Source organism: Misgurnus anguillicaudatus, chromosome 21, assembly GCF_027580225.2.
Source record: "Misgurnus anguillicaudatus chromosome 21, ASM2758022v2, whole genome shotgun sequence".
Classification (NCBI taxonomy): domain Eukaryota; kingdom Metazoa; phylum Chordata; class Actinopteri; order Cypriniformes; family Cobitidae; genus Misgurnus; species Misgurnus anguillicaudatus.
In genome coordinates, this window is record NC_073357.2 from 60,710,637 (window position 1) to 60,731,568 (window position 20,932).

At 41.0% G+C, this 20,932-nt stretch overlaps 1 protein-coding gene across 4 annotated transcripts in view; it reads left to right on the forward strand.

The window, feature by feature from the left end:
* The first annotated feature begins 12,395 nt into the window (after nt 1–12,395).
* LOC141353110 (macrophage mannose receptor 1-like) overlaps nt 12,396–20,932 on the forward strand; it is a 90,446-nt gene continuing 81,909 nt past the window's right edge. For 2 of the 4 annotated variants that reach the window (XR_012360139.1, XR_012360138.1), the window contains exon 1: nt 12,396–12,550. Coding sequence is in view for 2 of the 4 variants with exons in the window: in XM_073859578.1 (XP_073715679.1) it covers nt 12,484–12,550 (67 nt within the window). In the remaining 2 variants the exon portion in view is untranslated. The remainder of the gene's footprint in view (nt 12,551–20,932) is intronic. The other 2 variants (XM_073859578.1, XM_073859577.1) reach the window with 2 other exon arrangements.

Sequence of the window (20,932 nt, forward strand, 5' to 3'; positions counted from 1 at the left end):
ACATGCTACAGATTAGCCAGAACAATAATTTCCACCACTAAAGATAGCTTTATTAGCACTCTTCCAGACCTGTCCCAAATTAAACATGCAGATAACTGTGATGATCTAGATCAGGGGTCGGCAAGTAACATTGGCCGCGGGCCAATATTTTTTTTAGCCAGTAGATGGCGGGCCAACTGTTGTTGGCACACTTACGTCTTATTTTGAATTAGCCTAGTATAGGCTATCTGATTTTTTGTCAAGAAACATTGTCTTTTTCCTATTTAAAAGACGAAAGACGGCATTAAAAATTGCTAAAAACATGGTAATGGGTCTGTGTATCATTCGTTCGATCGTTTTTTTTTTTCAAATTAAAAACAAAAATGAAAAAATCAACCACCACGGGTTTTCTGATTGTGTGCTCAGATAAAAAAATTAATTACTGGATTAGACATTTTTTTTATTGGTAACACTTTGCAATGGGGTTCATTAGTTAACATTAGTTAACTACATTGGTTAACATGATTTAATAATGAACTGCACTTATACAGCATTTCTTAATCTTTGTTCATGTTTATTTCAACAATTACTAATACTTTTTAAAAAATCTTGTTAACATTAGTTAATGCACCGTGAACTAACATAAACAATTAAAAGCTTTATTTCTATGAACTAACATTAACAACAATTAATAAATACTGTAACAAATGTATTGTTCATGGTTTGTTCATGTTGGTTAATACATTAACTAGTGTTAACTAATGAACCTTATTGTAAAGTGTTACCTTTTTATTTAACTCCTTTATAGGCATAATATATCAATGAAATCATTTTAAACAGATCAAGTACTATAGTGGTAATATTACAGGCATTTATGCTCTCATGAAATACTCTTACAGTCCGACTTTTGAACTATTCCTTTTTTTATTAATATTTATCCGGGACACATACACACCTAAGGTTTAAGGAGGTCTCCGCTGGACTGTTTTTTGTCCAGCTCCGACAAGGTTCTATTCATACATTCATACACTTTGTGTTCACCCGCTTTATTTCCCGACCTGACGGGTCCGCAAAACTTAACGTCACGTTTCGTTTCCAGAATCTCACATTCAAATGTCTCTAACGAAAAGAGACAGATAATTTTAAATGTTATACAAAAATTGTGTTCGTGCCAATAAAAATATTATTTTAACTTTGTATTCATTGTATTTATAATGAAATATAAATAATAAATTAAATAGGACAAAGCCTCTCACTCAAATTTCTCACCATCATAAACCGAGGTGGTTGCGGAGTTGCTGTTCAAATTGCTGAACATCCTCCTTTGCCAAATTTATAACGTTTTAAACGGAGGTAAAGATCAAAGAACTATGCGTTAGGAAAATTAATAATGGCTTTATTTTAATAGACATGTAAAACCATATTTTGGCGGATTACTTTCATTTTTTTAACAAATTTACCTGCCCATTTAGTCTTAATAATTAACGGTAAACGAACTTGACTAGCTGTTTTCGAAGGCAGGTCGAACCTTAGGTCGGGCTCGAGCCCCAAGTTCAAGTAGCAGAAAACAACAGTATTCCTTTCAAATCTACTTTAAAAGTGTATTAGTTAAAATATTATTGCAGTAAAAGAGTTTATTTTTATCATATTTTGTAGTGGTTTCTAAAAGCCAGCAATTACTTTTCAGTAATTTGCAATGTCACGGAGTTTAACGTCTTCATGCGTGATGAATTGACATAATTTACGAGGTAAATTTGCAAATGATTCATGAAGTCATACCTCTGCAATTATTTGATCGATTGTGTTTTAGAAGTATGCTCAAACTCTAATGACAGTTATGATCGCGGATGCGCTGGTAGAGAAAGAGAACGAGAAAAAGCGGCCCGTTAAGATAGCTATTATACGCATTTTTTTCAGGACATTCTTGCTATTTGTCAGTGTGTTATACCCGAATAAATAATAATGAAAAAAGTTCAAAAGTCGGACTGTAAGCGAATGAGACTTACAGGAAAGCATGCTATTCAAACCCTTATTAAAACCCTTATTAAAATGTAATCTGTTAGTACCTGATCTGTTTAAATTTATTTCATAGGTATATGTCTGCTAAGGTTATCAATTAAAATTTGTCCGAACCCGTTTTCATTCATTTTTTTATTTTTGATCTGAGCGCACATTCAGAAAACGAGTCGTTTGATTATAGTTCAGGAAATAAATAATAGAAAAACAAGTCGTTTTTCTTTATTTTCTTTTTGGTTTTGATTTGAAAAAACGAATGAAGGAATGATACACGGGGCCATTTTTGTAAACTGTTATTGTAAAATAAAAAAGTCTGATTAAAAAAAAAATAAAAAAAACGGACTTCAAATTAATCCGGCAGGCCAGAAAATATTGCTGGCGGGCCACTTTTGGCCCGCGGGCCGCCTGTTGCCGACCCCTGATCTAGATATTGTAACAGAAAACCTAAACAATGTCTGTTCTAACACATTGGATGCCGTTGCTCCCATTCGAAAAAAGATAATCAAAGAAAAACCGCCAGCTCCATGGTATGATCATCACACCGCAGCTCTTAAAAAGGCAACTAGGAAAATGGAAAGAAATTATAGAAGCACAAAATTAGAAGTTTGGCGTGCAGCATGGAAAGATAGTGTTAAACACTACAGACAGGCTATTAAAACCGCCAGATCTACCTACCTTAGCAAGCTTATAAATGAGAATCATAATAACCCTCGTTTCCTCTTTAGCACCGTTGCAAAACTGACTAGAAACAAAGAACAAACAGAAACCAATAGTAAACTCCAACACAATAGTAACGACTTCATGAACTTCTTTTCTAACAAAATTACGGCTATAAGGGAAAACATCGTAGCTACACAGGCAGCCACCACTCTACCCGTTAGTTCACTTAACACTAGACTACCACACGAACATCTTGATTCATTTAAACCTACTACAATAGAAGAGCTCTCTAAACTAGTAACGTCATCCAAATCATCGTCCTGTATATTAGACCCCGTTCCCACAAAACTACTTAAAGAGGTATTTCCTGTAGTGTCAACCCCGGTTCTAAATATCTTTAACTCATCGCTAGAAATAGGATACGTTCCAACATCTTTCAAACTAGCAGTTATTAAACCGCTGATTAAAAAACCACAGCTTGATCAGGGAGAGCTTAATAACTTTAGACCAATCTCAAATCTCCCTTTTCTTTCGAAAATATTAGAAAAGGTAGTGGCAAGCCAGTTACGCACATTTTTGACAAATAATAGTACATATGAAAAGTTCCAATCAGGATTCAGGCCCCACCATAGCACAGAGACAGCGTTGCTTAGAGTTACAAATGACCTCCTATTAACATCCGATCGTGGTGAAATCTCAATTCTTATATTATTAGACCTTAGTGCAGCCTTTGACACAATAGATCATACAATCTTACTCAATAGACTAGAAAACTATGTTGGTATCAGTGGTCAGGCGCTAGCATGGTTTAGGTCGTATCTAACCAATCGCTATCACTTTGTTTATGTAAACGAGGAAGAGTCATATCACTCCCTGGTTAAATACGGTGTACCGCAGGGATCGGTTTTAGGTCCTATCCTGTTCTCGTTATACATGTTACCTCTAGGAGACATTATCAGGAAACATAACATAAGTTTTCACTGCTATGCGGATGATACCCAGCTTTACATCTCCTCACATCCCAGCGAAACACACACGTTTTCTAAGCTAACAGACTGCCTTAGCGATGTTAGTGACTGGATGGCACATAACTTTCTTAAGCTGAACTCCAATAAGACAGAGATACTTATTATTGAACCGAATCGCTACAAACATAATATGTCAGATTACACGTTGCACATAGATGGCTGCACTGTGGTGCCATCTTCCACGGTAAGGAACTTAGGTGTGATGTTCGACAGCAACTTATCCTTCGATAGTCATATCGCCAACGTCTGCCGTACAGCTTTCTTCCACCTTAGAAATATCTCGAAAATACGCCATATACTGTCTACATCTGACGCAGAGAAGCTTATCCATGCTTTTATGACCTCTAGAATAGACTATTGTAACTCGCTACTCGGGGGATGCCATGCAAATCAAGTAAACAAGCTTCAGCTAGTTCAAAACGCTTCCGCAAGGGTACTTACTCGATCTAAAAAGTACGACCACATAAGCCCAATTCTGGCATCTTTACACTGGCTACCAGTTAAATATCGCATACAATTTAAAATATCACTACTCACCTACAAAGCTTTAAATGGCCTAGCACCCTCATATCTTAGAGAATTACTATCAGAATACAATCCATCACGCACACTACGGTCACAAAATTCTGGTCTCTTGATTATCCCTAGACTATCAAAAGTGTCTAAAAGTGGAAGGTCATTTTCCTACTTAGCCCCTAAGCTCTGGAATGATTTACCAACCGATGTCCGAGAATCAGACACATTCGATAATTTTAAATATAGACTTAAAACTTTTCTCTTCAACAAATCATTCGCATAATTTGTCTAGTAAAAGTACTTAACTCGAAATAGTTATTTGTACCGAACAAAGCACTCGCGGTCATAAAACAGACCTACCAAATAAATAAATAAAAACCTTATCTTAACGTATAGTCGGATTGCGATTTTGGAACTTTCGTGCTCTTGTGAATAGTATGCCATACAAACCCGTTTGCCACTGAACCTGCATTAACGACGACAGTGGGGCATCCGACCTTAGTCAAACGGGTTGGCACGTACGGTTGGGTTGGGCTTTTGGCGCTTTCTTTATATTGCGAATACTATGCCATACAGACCCGTTTGCCACTGAACCTGCATTAACGACGACAGTGGGGCTTCCAGCCTTAGTCAAACGGGTTGGCACGTATGGTCGGGTTGCGATTTTGGCGCTTTTTTGTGTCTTGTGAATAGTATGCCATACAGACCCGTTTGCCACTGAACCTGCATTAACGACGACAGTGGGGCCTCCAGCCTTAGTCAAACGGGTTGGCACGTATGGTCAGGTTGCGATGTTGGCGTTTTCTCGTGATCTTGTAAATAGCATGCAATATAGACCCGTTTGCCACTGAACCTGCATTAACGACGACAGTGGGGTTACAGGCCTTAGTCAAACGGGTCGACAGGTTTCATTTTCTCTTTCTCTTAAAAATCAGAAGGTGACCCTTAGTTACCATATATACCGTCGCAGTGGGCCCCCAATTTGCAAAATCCTCAACTGTGGATAATATAATTATGCCGCAATAGTTAGTCTGTCTGAAACTAAGCTGATTAAACCACATCACTGTGTGACACTTGCATTACATGTGAACAGCCCCTACGCTAATATGATTTTGTTTTCTCTCCCTGTCTTGTCCTCGACCCTGAGGACAATGGGACAAACAGACCCAGTTCCGGTAGATGTGAAAGTCGACTCACCTCTGATCTACTGGTCGTCCATCACTGTGATGCCCAGCTGATGCCTGACCAACGACCACCGGCAGAACCCGCTTAATCTCCGCTTAATCCCCGCTTAATCTCCTGATCCGTTTATATGTGTTTATATACATATATATCTCCCAAGGGTTTTTCCCTCCTAGGACTTTTTATTTTTTATTTCCTCGGCTAAACAACCCGGGGTTTTTGTTTTTTTTCTCCTAGGGGGTTTTTTACCCCGGGGAGGTAGCCTGCTTGGGCTTAATTTAGCTTCTTCTCCTAGACGTTACATTAGTAATACGCTCGTTCATAATGTCGAGTCATAGCCTCAGCAAATTTGACAGCTTATGCTATTGTGTATTATGTTGTGCTATCTGTCATTTTTCTGTGATTTTACTGCTTCTATTAATGGAAAGCTGCTTTGAAACAATTGAGTATTGTGAAAAGCGCTATATAAATAAAATTGAATTGAAATTGAATTGAATTGAAATTATATTGTTGAAAGGTGCCGCGGGCCGCAGAGAGGGGGAGGGCGGGCCGCAAATGGCCCGCGGGCCGGGAGTTTGAGACCACTGCCCTAGAGAGACCCGCAGACCGATATCAAAACATCTTGGTGGTGACCGACCTCTTTACCAAATATGCCTGGGCCATCCCCACGTTAGATCAGACGGCCCATACAACGACCACGGCCCTCTGGAGGACCGTTTTTCAACCATTCGGCTGCCCAGAGTTCCTGCACTCGGACCAGGGTCCGAATTTCGAGTCCCGGGTGGTGAAGGAGTTGTGTCAGCTTTACGGGTGCACTAAGACCCTTTCCACTTCCTACCACCCCCAAGGCAATGGGGGATGTGAGCGGTTCAACCAAACCCTTCTGGGCCTCCTGGGGATGTTGGACCGAGATCGTCAGGGAGACTGGGTGAGTGCTTTACCTGCATTAATACAGGCCTATAATAACAGCGTGAACAGCACTACGGGTTATGCCCCTGCCTTTTTGATGTTTGGCAGGCACGTGAGGCTACCGGTGGATCTGATGATGGGGGCGCCGGTGCTGGGAGGAGAAACAAGTGTAACCGAGTGGGTGGACCGCCACCATTGGAATCTGCGATTCGCTTATGAACAAGTCACGAAGCATATACAAGGAGCCGCGGAAAAGAGCAAAAGGCTGTACGATCGCACGGCCCGAGAGGCCCCCCTGTTGCCTGGAGAGAGGGTTCTAGTGCGAGACAATCCCCACCAGGGGAAGGGGAAGCCCTGCGACCGCTGGGAAGGTACCCCTTATGTTGTTATAGCCCAGCAGAGACCAGGGCAACCAGTGTACACCATCCGGGCAGAGGGAAAGGCCGGGCCAGAGCGCATTGTTCATCGGAACATGATCCGACCCTGCACAAATTTCCCTCGACCGAAGGAGGGCCCCCCAAAGCAGCCTGTATTGCCGACACCATGGGTGAGGGGATGGGCTGTGGTTCCTAGGAGACCAGCGCCCGCTCCTGTCTCCCCCAGTGAGATATGGGGAGTGGACCAACGGATGGTGTTCTAGGGACTAGAACTGATTGGTGGGGGAGGATGTCACGGAGTGACTTCGATGGGGCGAAACCAAAAGGAGGCGGAGAGGGGTTCCGCCCGGACCCATTCGTAGAAACACTGTCACTTCCGGGTTTCCCGGGGATCCCCGCAATCACGCAGAACAACATGCAGCTGCGCCGTTGGCGCGGCGAGCAGCGATTGGGTGAGTCACGCTGGGTAGAGAGTATATAAGTGAGAGTTAAAAGGGACCAGGGTGTGTTTGTTTTGCGTGGAAGAAGATCGCTGGGAGTAGTGACGGGCTGAGTCGTTGTGTGAGGAGACCACAGTAGGCGAGTTTTACAGACCTGTAAACAGGAAACCATCATTAGAGAGGATAACAGGGTGTATATTCCATCAGTTAAGCTGTCAATGAGCATTGGATTACCGCTACATGTGGACAACGTTGGGCAGACTGCATCCTTTGTGTTGACAACGGAGACTTCTCCGGTTGTTATATTAAAGGAGTGTGTGTTGCATCATCCTCTAGCGGCCCCACTGAGGAAGCAGGTGGCCGAGCCGGGACTTGCACGTAGCGATCTGAAACAACGAAAGTGTGAGTAACTCCAGCATTTGTATACGATAATTCGTAATGTATTAAGGAGTGTGTGTTGTATCATCCTTTAGCGGCCCCACTGAGTGAAGCAGGTGGGCGAGCCGGGAATTGCACGTAGCGATCTGAACCAACGAAAGTGTGAGTAACCCCAGCATTTGCATACGATAACTCGTAATGTTTTAAAGGAGTGTGTGTTGTATCATCCTTTAGCGGCCCCACTGAGGAAGCAGGTGGGCGAGCCGGGAATTGCATGTGGTGATCTGGAACAACAGGAGTGTGAGTAACCTCAGATTTGTGTGTACGATAATCCGAATATATTAAAGGGAGTGTGTGCCTTGTTATCTCGTTCGGCCCCACCCAGTGTGTAGTAGGTGCAACCTGATCTCACGAATTTCCGTGGCATAGTCACGGAATTTTTTGCTCATTTTTTCGTGACATTCTCACGGATCTCCGCATATTTCCGTGGCCCTGCCACGGACTTTCTTTTTTGTGGCATTCTCACGGATTGGTTACTCAACTGTTTTGTCCTATTTTCTTACCATTGTCGCTTCGGTTAAGGGTTAGATTTACATAAAATGACATCCCTACCCAAACCCAACTCTAACCCCAATGCCAGGTGACAATTGATTAAAGTTTAGAAAATATAAAAGAATACATCAGAAAAAATGGTATAAACCAATACTTACAGTGACAAAGTAACGCAAGCACCAAATCTAACCCTAAACCGAAGCGACAATGGTTTGAAAATAGGAAAAAGCAGTTGAGTAACCAATCCGTGAGAATGCCACGGAAAAGAAAGTCCGTGGCAGGGCCACGGAAATATGCGGAGATCCGTGAGAATGTCACGGAAAAATGAGCAAAAAATTCCGTGACTATCCCACGGAACTTTGTGAGATCATGTTGAGTAGGTGGGTGAGCCGGGGACCAAGTGTGTTCACAGGCGAAGGCCAGCGAAGTATCCGAGCTCGTTGGGGACCGCGTCGGCATCATTAGTAAGATCTTGGTGGTCTGCGCCCACGGAAGAATACAGACCCTATTCATTCACCGGAGTGTATGCTGTGTAGTGCCTGAGTGATCATCTGACGTGAGTACACTAAGTTTGAAGTGTGGTGTCGTGTCCTTGACGTCTGTAATCTTCTAGGAAAAGGGCCAGTGTCTGTAGACTCCATTGGGAGTTGTTACGCCGTCGTAGGCCCCAACCCAAACGTCCCATTTGTCGCTGGCCTTGCTTCATGCACCATCCTGACTGAGGTATTGGGGGGGGGGAGTAAGAGGTCATTCGGGCACCTGCTGGTGGGAGAACTGTAAGAAGGAAGCGAAGGGCCCGGCGCTGTGGGGGCATTGTGTGCGTTTTTGAATATATTCACGGCTGCTATTTCTGTCTAGATCTTCGCCTGCCCTAGGAGAACGGGAAGAGGACGTGTGGACCGTTAGGTGGATTCACTGATAGCAAGGTGTCATCGCGACCCCAGCGACTGGAGAGGCCCCGCCCCTGCGTTGCACTGCGTTGCATAGGAGTGGTGTCGGATGACCTCAGCCTTTACATCCCCTTGCCCCTCTTGTACCTAGTAACATTATCTGGGACACGATCCAAGCCATCACTTACCTAGCCCCACTCGTAAAGCCAGACACCCCGAAAAGTAGCATACCCATTGTGTTACGAGTTAAAACTTACCACTCCCCTAACCGACTCGAAGCCCTGACATCCTGTGAAATAAGATACTCACCAATGTACAAGTTAAACTTACCTCTTCTAACGCCAAGCCCTGACATCCTGTGAAATAAGATACTCACCAGTGTACAAGTTAAACTTACCTCTCCTAACGCCAAGCTGACGACCTGAAAAAGGAGATACTTACCGTTACGCACGTTGAACCCACTCTAGTGCAACCCCTAGCCCCGAGACCCGGTAAAGTAAGATACTCACAGTTGGATAAGTTGAAAAGGGAATATACTCACCGTTATGTCAGTCCAATCCATTGTCGAAGGGCAAGAAAGCCAATCTAGGAAGTGCAGAGTCGATTGGAAGTTTACGCATTACTTACGTCTGTTTGCTTTAACCTCAGGAGGAACCAAGGAGCCCCGGGAAGACTTCCCTTGCAGGAGGTGGGCCGAGGTTGAAGGAGCTCCGCCCGGCCCTTGCCCTGTCCCCCTTCCCGGATCCCCTGGAACCCGACTCCTCTCCCTCCAACGCCCCCTGGCCCGTAGTTCCCCCTAAGGGAGAGAGAGAAATTTTTAGATTCCCTTTCCCGTTCCCCTTTGCTATTTTAAATAAATTAAAACTTTAATAAAGATTATTTTTTCTATTTTACTTATCTCTTGTGTGCTTGGTCATTGGGGTGCTTTGGGGACCTCCTCGAGGTGGAACTGTTGTAGGAGCGTGACCCACATAGTCTGTGGTCCGCTCAGGCCGTGACAATTGCATGTGCTCGCTTAGTCTACGAGTCCATAGGGTGTCCCATCTGTTATTTTTACGCTTTGAAGTGCGCTCATCAGCGCCTCCTTTGCCCCCTTGATGCTGTCTTCAGCGAAGCTCGCACTGCAGCAGGCTTCATATACTTTACCAACGCTGAAGTCCTTGCGAAAGAGTAAGCAGACCAATCAGACGACAGAAGGGAGGAGTTCACACTGACAGGCAACTTCTCTACCTATTTCCGGTGTGACGCTCGAGTCTGTCCCAAAATACGACTCCGGTGCACCCACGTGGACTCGCATCAAGGGTCCCTAAAGTCTGGACTACATGATGTCATCAAAAGCACTATTCGGACAGGATTAGTTTTCCAAACAACGTTTGAGTTTCAACGTGTTCCCCAGGACGTCTGTGATTTTATGTACCGATTCGGACAGGATTAAAATGATGCAGGCTGTTCCAGAGATGGGAGTGTCTGTTTCATGCATTTGGGCGTTGCAGTAGCACATGCTCTGGATAAGCGTGTTTGTAATGTTTAATATTTTGCTTTAAATGTAAAATTATGACAGAACATGTAATTTATTAATTTAATTTTAACAAATCAAAATAAAATATACAAATTCTACTAAAGTAACGTTAGCCTAAGTGTTTTATATAACTGTCTGATTATAATAAAACCAAAGAAATGAAGAAATAATGATTAATAACAATTTATTATCTTTATTAATTAACATTACCATTCCGGAGTTGAACAACTTTGAACGGAGTTTCTTATAACGTTAATGATATTACAGTGGCCAGTCTTAACAGTGTTTGATATTCAGCTTGTCTTGATTTAATTATTTTATTTTGCCGAATGCGAAAAAACATTCAGGTCTGAATGAATGGGACTCAGGAAATACAATATACGCGCATTAGTAAGACCTTACGGCAGATCACGTTGGCCAAAACACGAAATGAACCGCGTTTTCAAAGGATATTGCGGGCAAACACAGACATTTGCATTCGGACGGGATTAAATTTCTCAGAGGACCTCTGAGTTCGGCGGAAAACAGTAGGTAAATTGCTCTGAAATTCTTACGGAGGTCGTCAGAGAAAAACACAGATATTGCCGATTCGGACGGGATTAAAAACACAGAGGACCACTGAGAAGCACGATTTTCTCAGAGGTCCCCCTGTAAAACTAATCCCGTCCGAATAGGGCTTGGACTCTGAGGAGGACCACAAGTCCGGAGTGTGCCATTTGGGACAGGGCCATTAACGCTGTTGATGTTTTTTGACTACTGTGTCCAAGATGCATTGCAAGCTACGTCGTGTCATTTATCGGGAAAAAAGAAACGCTATAATAAATATTAGTATCATTAATTAGTATTTTGCTGTTATTAACACAATTTAATGTAAAGTTATGTCTAAAACAAACTGCTTAAAAACAATGACAGCTAAAAGGACTTAAACTAAAACCCACTCACATACTTAAAAGATCTATTTAGTCATGAACCCTTTGCACCCTTTTTGATGAATGAAATTTACATTTGCTTTTATTTCATTATCCTTGTATACTTGAGGTTTAGTTGAAATGCTGTTACTGTGATGCTAGACGTGCTCCCATATTTTTGGAGTCTTATTTGAAAGATTCATGTTCTTGTTTTACTTAACATTTATATATTTCATTATTAAGAATTGTAGTTCTGAGTGCTGGACAGGACTTTTTTTGTATTGTTTGTCTTGAAATATTTTTTGTGTGAAACTTTGTGTGCTGCCATTTTTGCCAGGACTCCCTGGTAGAAGAGATTTTTTTATCTCAATGGGGTTATTCTTGTTAAAATAAAAGGATAAAAAACTGTAACTAACCCTGTGTACAACATTTTATTAAATTCCAGCTATCGGTCACTAGTTGTTGACATGTTTTAAAATGTTGCTGCATATTAGGTAACAAGTCAGTGATTAAGGATAAAATAAGGTTGGCTTTTAACACTCAACTCAGATATAAATAAAACAACATAGGATGAAGAAATTTACTTTTATGCCTGCAAAACACTTTTTGTTAATGTAAGACAAATCTCAATTAAAAATTTAGGCAACTATTTAGAGTTTTAAATTTACAGTGCTGTTAACTGACGAAAATCACACTTTCATGCAGTGCGTGGTTTGGTTAATCGTGCCCTGCATGGCCGACTTACAGATGTGGGCTGGAGCGCGGTTTACTTGGGCTCAGGCAGGTAGGGTTTAGGTTAGGAATAGTGTTTCAGAAGCAACAACAGATAAACACGTCTTCCTCAGCAAAATCACTGTGACTCTCACAGACCTCAAACAGGAAGTCAATCTCAGCAGAATTTGACATTTAACATAAGATTAATGACAGTTTCATCCTGTTCCCATGCTGATAAAATAGCATTGGGGTGTCATTAAGGTGACCGGACAACATTTATACCTTCAAAATATTCTTTCAACCAACTTCTGACCACATGACAGGATAGAAACTTTTAACATATATATACACATGTCTCACTCCTCGAACACACGCTGGATTTCTTCATGTGGGGATCACAAATGAAAGTCCAGATATGAAGATGCTTCAGCTGTTTGTTTTGATTTGTTTGTATGTTGCTGTACAGCCTTCCAGTCAAACAGGTATGTCATCGATTTAATATCTTTTTCAACATTTGTTTCATATGTTGTTATTAAAGCTAGAAGTGATGTTAATGAATATATATATATATATATATATATATATATATATATATATATATATATATATATATATATATATATATATATATATATATATATATATATATATATATATATATATTTTTTTTTTTTCTTCTTACTTTTCAACATTTTAATCACTTGACTCTACTGTTATGGGGTGCGTTCTCCGATAACGTTCTCTCTTAGCGCGCTACGAAGACTCAAAAGGTACACCTTAATTACAGGTATACCTTTCCTACGTGTGTTCTCAGAACTATACCTTAGGATGTTGCTTAAGGTAAACCTTCTTAAGTTCGACCTTAGCGGGTGCTGTCCATGGTGGAGGTGCTAAATAGGTTGATATCGATTGCTCGACAATCAATTATTCACTTTATGTAATAGGTTTCGCTGCGTTATGAGATAGCGGTGTTTTTTATTAAAGAAACATTTTAGAAATAGTTCAAGTTCAATTTATTAGGAATATCTGGTAAAAAATATTTCAAATTGCAAACAACTAAATTCAGCCTTCTGTATTTTATATCAAACCCGTGCAAAACCCGCAACTTTATTTCCAAACGTATCATGTTTAAACTGCTCCAATTCATCCGCTATGCCTTGAAAGGATCATTTATATTAGGGGTTCCCAATAAGTGCGTTGCACAGGGGAATAAGGTGGGTCGTGCAAGTCCTTGGCTGTACATTACATTTAAAATATATAAAATAAAACTGCTGTTGTTCATTATTTCACGCGTTTATTGTGCTTGGACACTGGATGCGCAAGCACCGTATTTACAATGCGGATAAAGCTTAATGGACGCATTTCTGGAGCCTGTCTGTCTGAATATAACATGTCAAATATTATATAACAGCCTATATAAATATATAGTATGATTGCTTTAGATTTTAGCTTTGATTAGTTTTAATGTGGAAATTTTGTTGACCTTAGACTATACAAGCAGTAATAAAGTGCGCAGTTTATTTTGAATGTTTATAAAGAATATGGCATGTAATTGCCTTAAAGTTATAAAACATTAAAAAACTTCGATGCAAAGTCAAATTAACATTAATAATAATAATTATTTTTTGTAATTTTACTCGATTTATTTATGCAGCTAAAATACTAGCCGGTAGACTAAGATTTAACGGATATGAAATGTACAAATGAAATAGTAGGATTCGCTGTATAGCTGCCAGTTTCACCAACTCCATCACCCAAAATATATTTTTAAATAGTTTCTTAATCATGTAGCATTTAATAGTTCGCAGTTGATTTCCCTTTGGAAAACATAATTAAAAATCTAACAACCATCAATGTAATGATGTCTAATTATGTGAATGTTTTATTCTTTAAATATAAAAATATTTGCCTAATTAAACACGGAGTGTTTTTTTTTTTTTTACAAATATTTAGTTATAGACTGCAGTGTAAGCTTTTATGAAAGTGATGGCCCCTAATGGAGATCATGTGGGATAAGGTATAGCTAAGAGCGCTCCAGACCAACCTTACGAACGAACAACTTACAGAAGTGATACGTAACTAAGAACGTTTCGGAAAACACGTATTAGCGATAAGGTACAGCTTAAGGTACAACTTAAGAACGACGTAGCGTTAAGGTAGTTTCGGAGAACGCAGCCCTGGTCTTAAAAATCATTTAATTTGAAGGAGTATGGTAAAATGATTGAAATTACTTTTGTAGACAAAAATATACCTGTGCCAAACAGATGAATTTATGTTATTGAAGGAAAGCAACCAATAAGAGCTCAGATTAAATATGAACTCCTTCGATATTTTTTAAATTCATCATAAGGTGAAACTTAAAAATAGCTTCTTGATAAAATGAGCACGGTTTTGTAATTTCTAGCAAAGGGTGACTGCACCTCAGACGAAAAAATATAACAGAGTTTTTATTAATTTAGGGTGTTTTTAGTCACCAACATTATTCCCACAATTACATTTGTGTTATACCATAGCTAGGACGAGTTTAGTATTATTATGTAATGTGGAAAAAATATAAATAATGAGAGAAAACTTTTTGACCAGTAGCGTGTGCGTATACACTCTAAAAAAACAAACGGTGCCATATAAAACCAAAACTGTTGCTTTGGATCGTAATCATAGAAGAACCGTTTTTAGTGCCATATAGCACCGGTGAAGCACCAGTGAAGCACCTGTGTAGAACCATATAGGGGCCATATAGAACCACTATAGCACCAAATATGGTTCTACATAGCACTATATGGTTCTACACAGGTGCTTCACTGGTGCTTCACAGGTGCTATATGGCACTAAAAACGGTTCTTCTATTATTATGAGCAAAGAACCACTTTTTGTTTTTAGAGTGATACTGTATATATTATACATAATAATTACATTACACACACACACACACACACACACACACACACACACACACACACACACACACACACACACACACACACACACACACACACACACACACCAGAAGCGGCCTTAGCTATGTTTCAACCGTTTCAATTGAAACGGCCTCGCCCTAAAGGAGGGCCCCAGCCTGGCGCAAGAATGTTTGAACGGGGGGCTATTAGTCCTGCACGGGAGAGCTCACAGTGTCAGTGCCAGTGGATGTTAAGCAATCGCAAATCTTTCATTTTAAATCAATTATTTTCTGCTCTTTATTTTCTCTCGGACGTTCATACGCGCTTTAGCCTATAGAAATCGGATTATTAATATGAAATGAATGTATTTTATAAAAAATTTAGAGCTGCATTAATATTTATTATATGTCATTTAAATTATTTTTAAAAGTCAATTCTTTCATTTTTATAAATCAATATAGAATCGTTTACAGCAGCATCACAGTACTTCATAAAAACTCTCAGAAAACGTGCACATGTGGATAATTCTAGAGGTTTAATTATTCTTTAGCATCGGGATCACTAGACGAGAGCTTAATAGCCTTATTTTTATGAAAACTGACATTTCTTAATTGTGTTACCTGTCGTAGTTAGCCCGTGCGCATTCATTCCGACAAATTTTTCTTCACAAATGGAGAGAATACCAATTGGAAGTACTCATCCCTATTCCCTATTTATTCCCTTCGAATATCAGAGCTGTGCATAGAGTTGCGTAATTGTGTTTCTCATCGGTGACTGTGACCGCTAAAAAAGCCTTTGGAGAATAGAGCAATGAAAACATTGTCATTTTAATTTGATCTGGAGTGAGTTTAAGTGGTGTTTCCTTCCCGAAGTGCCCTTCAAGGGCGCAAAAACGCAGTTTTGAATTCGACCATGCTCTCTCTCATCAGGCTTGGCTGTGCAAGTGCGATTCTATGTTTTTACAGTTCTTCTCGATTGCTAGACGACAGTGGGCGCAACTGGAGCTACGTGTGCAGAACTCTAACTACAGTCTGCAATACCAAAAGTCACGTAAGCTAAACTGTATATCACCTGCAAAACTCACTTCAAGCAACACAACTCTAAACACATGACTCAAAACAGCTCAGTGCAGCCAAACACTAAACACAACCCTCACTGAGATAACACACACTGTCACTCACAACACACTGAGAGTAAAAACACTAACATCAAACACCAATACACAAAATACTAACTTTTTATCTTTACAGATTGAACAATTTCAGTGACTTCATACAAAGTAATGTTTTCTTCAAATAATCATTTATTTATTGATTGATTTATCACATGATTTATTGAAATTTTTAGAACAGAACAATTCTTTAAGGTAGTCTGGAGTAATTTATGGAATTACAGTAATGAGAAAAAAAGGTAGAAACTAAAAGTACTTATTGTAATTCAAACAAATAAATGAGGGGCTAATTCTGCCTCTCTCTAGCATCAGGCCACTACCTGCCACCCTGCCCCCTCGCTCGAACTTATTTTGCCAAGTGGTTGATGTCCTCAGGGCAACGTTATGTTGACCCTGGAACAACATTTCAATCAACCAATCAGATTTCAGAAATAAGATTATAGTTTGTTTTACGTAAATTTAAGCTTACAACCAAGATTAGCTGTTTCTAGACCATTGTTTTTTAGTTATCATGTCCCTCTGATTTTAGGGTTTGGTTATGGTTAGGGTTGGGGTTTGGGGTAGGTTTAGGTTTTATGTAGAAAATGTTGTCCTTGGGTCAACACAATATGTTGCCCTGAGGACATCAACCACTTGGCAAAATCAGGAGAGCCCTTCTGCTTCCACAAACCCGTCATTTCCAAAATTTGTCTTTCTGAGCTATACCTATCATCATTTTTTATATATATATATATATATGAAATTGGAATTTATATTTATATGAAATTGCAATCAGCAGTGTTTGAAAGGCACAAGACTGAAATCAATTCTGTTTTGAATGTGTGGTTCACAGTTTTGACAGCAGTGTGTTAGCATTTGAACAAAGTGCTGTAAATCCACAGTGTTGTGCAGGTTGTGTTTAAAGTCATGAGATAGTGTGTAGAGTTTTGAAAACTGTGTTCAAGCAATGAAAAACGATCTAGAGTTTGGTCCACATGAACTGCTGCTGTGCAGACTGTAGTTAGAGTTTTGCACATGTGACTTCAGTTGTGCACACTGGCGTTTAGCAATCGAAAAAAACTGTAATAATAGTTTTTTTAGGGGCTGATTTCAATGGGTTTTTTTAATAATATGATTGGATTTTATACTAACCTTAATGCAGTATTTAATTGTATTAAAAAATATGTGTATAACATCTGTGTGCATTTACTGATTGCCTTTAATATATTTTGTGCATGACTGCATTTTCCTCTAACGCAACATCCACACAATGTTCCATTAAATGAACACAATGACCAACAACTTTAGATAAATGAGGGGTGATTTTTTTACTGTGGCTTGGAAATCATCTTTTTTTTGCAATTACAATAACAGTACACGAATAATACATTTTGGGCAATTTTTGTAACCAAAGTGTTTATGAGCACCATTGCCTTCTTGTCGGGATCACTTCACCAGCACTGTCCACCAGGGCCGGAAGGGGACTAATTTTCAGCCCTGGAGTTTTATCCCTTAGACCGGCCCACTGTAGTTCACGACTGACTATTAAAATAATATCATAAAATCCTCCGTAGTATATAAGTCTGAGGTAGTGCACTGTTCTCTGCAGCCTTGCAAATTCATTGTATTTTTCAAATATATCATTTTCAATTTAGTGCGAATACAGTAGCCTAAACAATTATGATTTTTGCCATATTTGTGCAGCCCTGCCATAAGACATTTTAATATTATTCAAGTAAACTTCTGAATTCTACTATTCAAAAACTACTGAAAGGGAACAAATGTGTTTGAGTGTTCCCCTATATTACTATTTCTAAAAAATGTGGGTCTTGAGATTACCTGTTGGGTTGATAAAGTTTGGAAACCCCTGATATCATATACAATAGCCTAAACAAGCAATATCAAGTATGCAGTGGAAACAAATGGAAAATATCTGTTTTATAAATTTTTAGTACTTAGATCATGTCTATTGCCAAATAATGTAGGCTAAGGTAGACATACATTGTGTCAAAAAAAGAAACCATCATATGGAACTTACTTTTAAAACTTAGCATTTTTCAAATAAACTAATGAGTTTTGCATCAAATAGATTTTTATTCCTCTTGCAATAAACAATGAATAATGACTATATAGAGTATTCATTGTTACATCTGTGACTTGGATAAAAATACGATTATTAGATCATTCTCCTTAGAGGCCGTTCGTATCAAGATGTGCTCAAGTTTATTTTAAATATAGACGCGCGGCAAGCGCACTCGAATGCAGACGCGTCTGAAACAAAACTCGCGTTCACAGGCGAGCACTTTGAAAAGCAGAAGAAGCGGCGCGTCCTGCGTTTTTCAAGTGTTTTAGATGTTATGAACCCTCCTGCATTAATTATTCCAATAAGTGGTCAGGACTCGGGACACAATCAACTTGGAAATAAAGCGGCGATGATATATCTCACCCGCAAATACGCGAATGGGGCTGCTGTGAGTGCTGGCAGCCTAGGGACAGCAACCTTCAACCCGGTGGCATGACAACAATGGCCCACGTGACCCACAAAAAACAGACCAGCCCACCGGGAATCCTCCCGGTTCTCCCTATGGCCAGTCCGGGTCTGCTGTCCACGTCCAGTGCTGGACTGTTAATCTGGCATACCGGGCAAATGCCCGGTGGGTCGACGTCCTTGGGGGCCGGTGAATATAATATGATTTTTTTATTGTCCAACGACCGGCCATAAAGCAGGGACAGCGGCCCATTGGTTCATTTTTCATACTGACACTGGGCTGGCCCAATCATCTCTTAACAAGCTCCACCCCTCTGTTTCTTGAGTCAGATGGACACAGCGATGATCTGACACAAGAAACAGAGTGCGAGTATCATACAGACTGTGACGGTTGTAATGAGGCAAATGCAGGCGGAGGATCCAAATGCAGTTTTAGTAAGAATTTAATGAATAATAAATGGTAACAAAACATAGCAGGTAAACACAGGAGAAAAACACAGGGTACATCCAACATTGACTGACAAACAGGAAATGAACTAACAGGGTATATATGTATGACAAGAACCAATCACAAGGCAGAGACAATGAATCACTAAGACAATAAACAAGAGGTAATGAGTGAAACAATGAATGTTCATGGTAACAAACAAGGGGGCGGAGCTACACTAATCAACACAGGGAGAATGGCATACATGAACACAACTGAAACACAGGTTGCACAAAGACATATGAATACACCAAAACACAAATGAACACAGGGACACAGGGGAACCACGTTACATAGCCCCCCCTCAAAGGGGCGGCTTCCAGACGCCCCCCAGAAAACCCCAAAGTCCAACAGTCTAGGTGGGCGGTGGCATGGAGGTGGACCCGGGGGAGGGATGGTGGGCCAGGGCCATGAAAGCCCAGGGGCAAGGGCCAAGGCGGAGCCGCGAGCGGAGGCAGGGACCAAGGCGGAGCCGCGGGCGAGGCTGGGACCAAGGCGGAGGCTGGGACCAAGGCGGAGCCGCGGGCGGAGGCTGGGACCAAGGTGGAGCCGCGGGCGGGATAGGTAGCCAGGGCGGAGCAAGTGGCCAGGGAGAAGCCGGCAGAACTGGCGGCCAGGGAGGAGCCGGCAGAGCAGGAGCCCAGGGAGGAGCCGGCAGAGCAGGAGCCGGCAGAGCAGGAGCCCAGGGAGGAGCCGGCAGAGCAGGAGCCAAGGGAGGAGCAGGAACCCAGGGCGGGGCCAGAGGCCAGAGAGGGACTGGATACCAGGGTGGTGCTGGTGGTATCAGGAACCTGGGTAAAAGAGAACAACAGAGAGAGGCCCTCTGGGCCAGGTTAGGCAGGGCAGAAAGTTCACATTTAGTCATCTTGGACCAGACAGTGAGGGCAAGGAGCTTGGGGACTGCCATCTTGGGACAGGCCGAGAGTTCAGTACTGGCCATAGTCTTAGTGACAATAACGAGTCTCTGGGGCATCGCGATGACCACACTAGCTGACCAATGTGGCTCAGATGACTCAGTGGGCTCAGATGACTTAGTCGGCACAGTGGGCTTAATTGGCACAGATGACTCAGTGGGCACAGGAGATTCACTCGGCTCAGGAGATTCACTCGGCTCAGGAGATTCACTCGGCTCAGGAGATTCACTCGGCTCAGGAGATTCACTCGGCTCAGGAGACTCAGGAGATTCACTCGGCTCAGGAGACTCAGGAGATTCACTCGGCTCAGGAGACTCAGGAGATTCACTCGGCTCAGGAGACTCAGGAGATTCACTCGGCTCAGGAGACTCAGGTAATTCACTCGACTCAGAAGACTCAGAAGATTCACTCGACTCAGAAGACTCAGAAGATTCACTCGACTCAGAAGACTCAGAAGATTCATTCGACTCAGAAGACTCAGAAGATTCATTCGACTCAGAAGACTCAGAAGATTCATTCGACTCAGAAGACTCAGAAGATTCATTCGACTCAGAAGATTCATTCGACTCAGAAGACTCAGAAGATTCATTCGACTCAGAAGATTCATTCGACTCAGAAGACTCAGAAGATTCATTCGACTCAGAAGACTCAGAGGAAAACACAGGGATGGGCTAGCTACATAAAACTTTTGATCACAGTTTTATCAAACATATTTTACTAATTCCAAACCAAATTAATCTTAATAACTACCATTCATTTTGTAAATAAGGCATTTATAAGTAATACATTATTGTTAATGATGTCTGGCTGGAGAAAAAACACCTTATATTCAAGTGTGCAGAATTATTAGGCACATTTTCTTTTACATTTAAAATGGGCCAAAAAAACGTTTAACACACACACTGGAAATTCATCATTTGATGTCTAT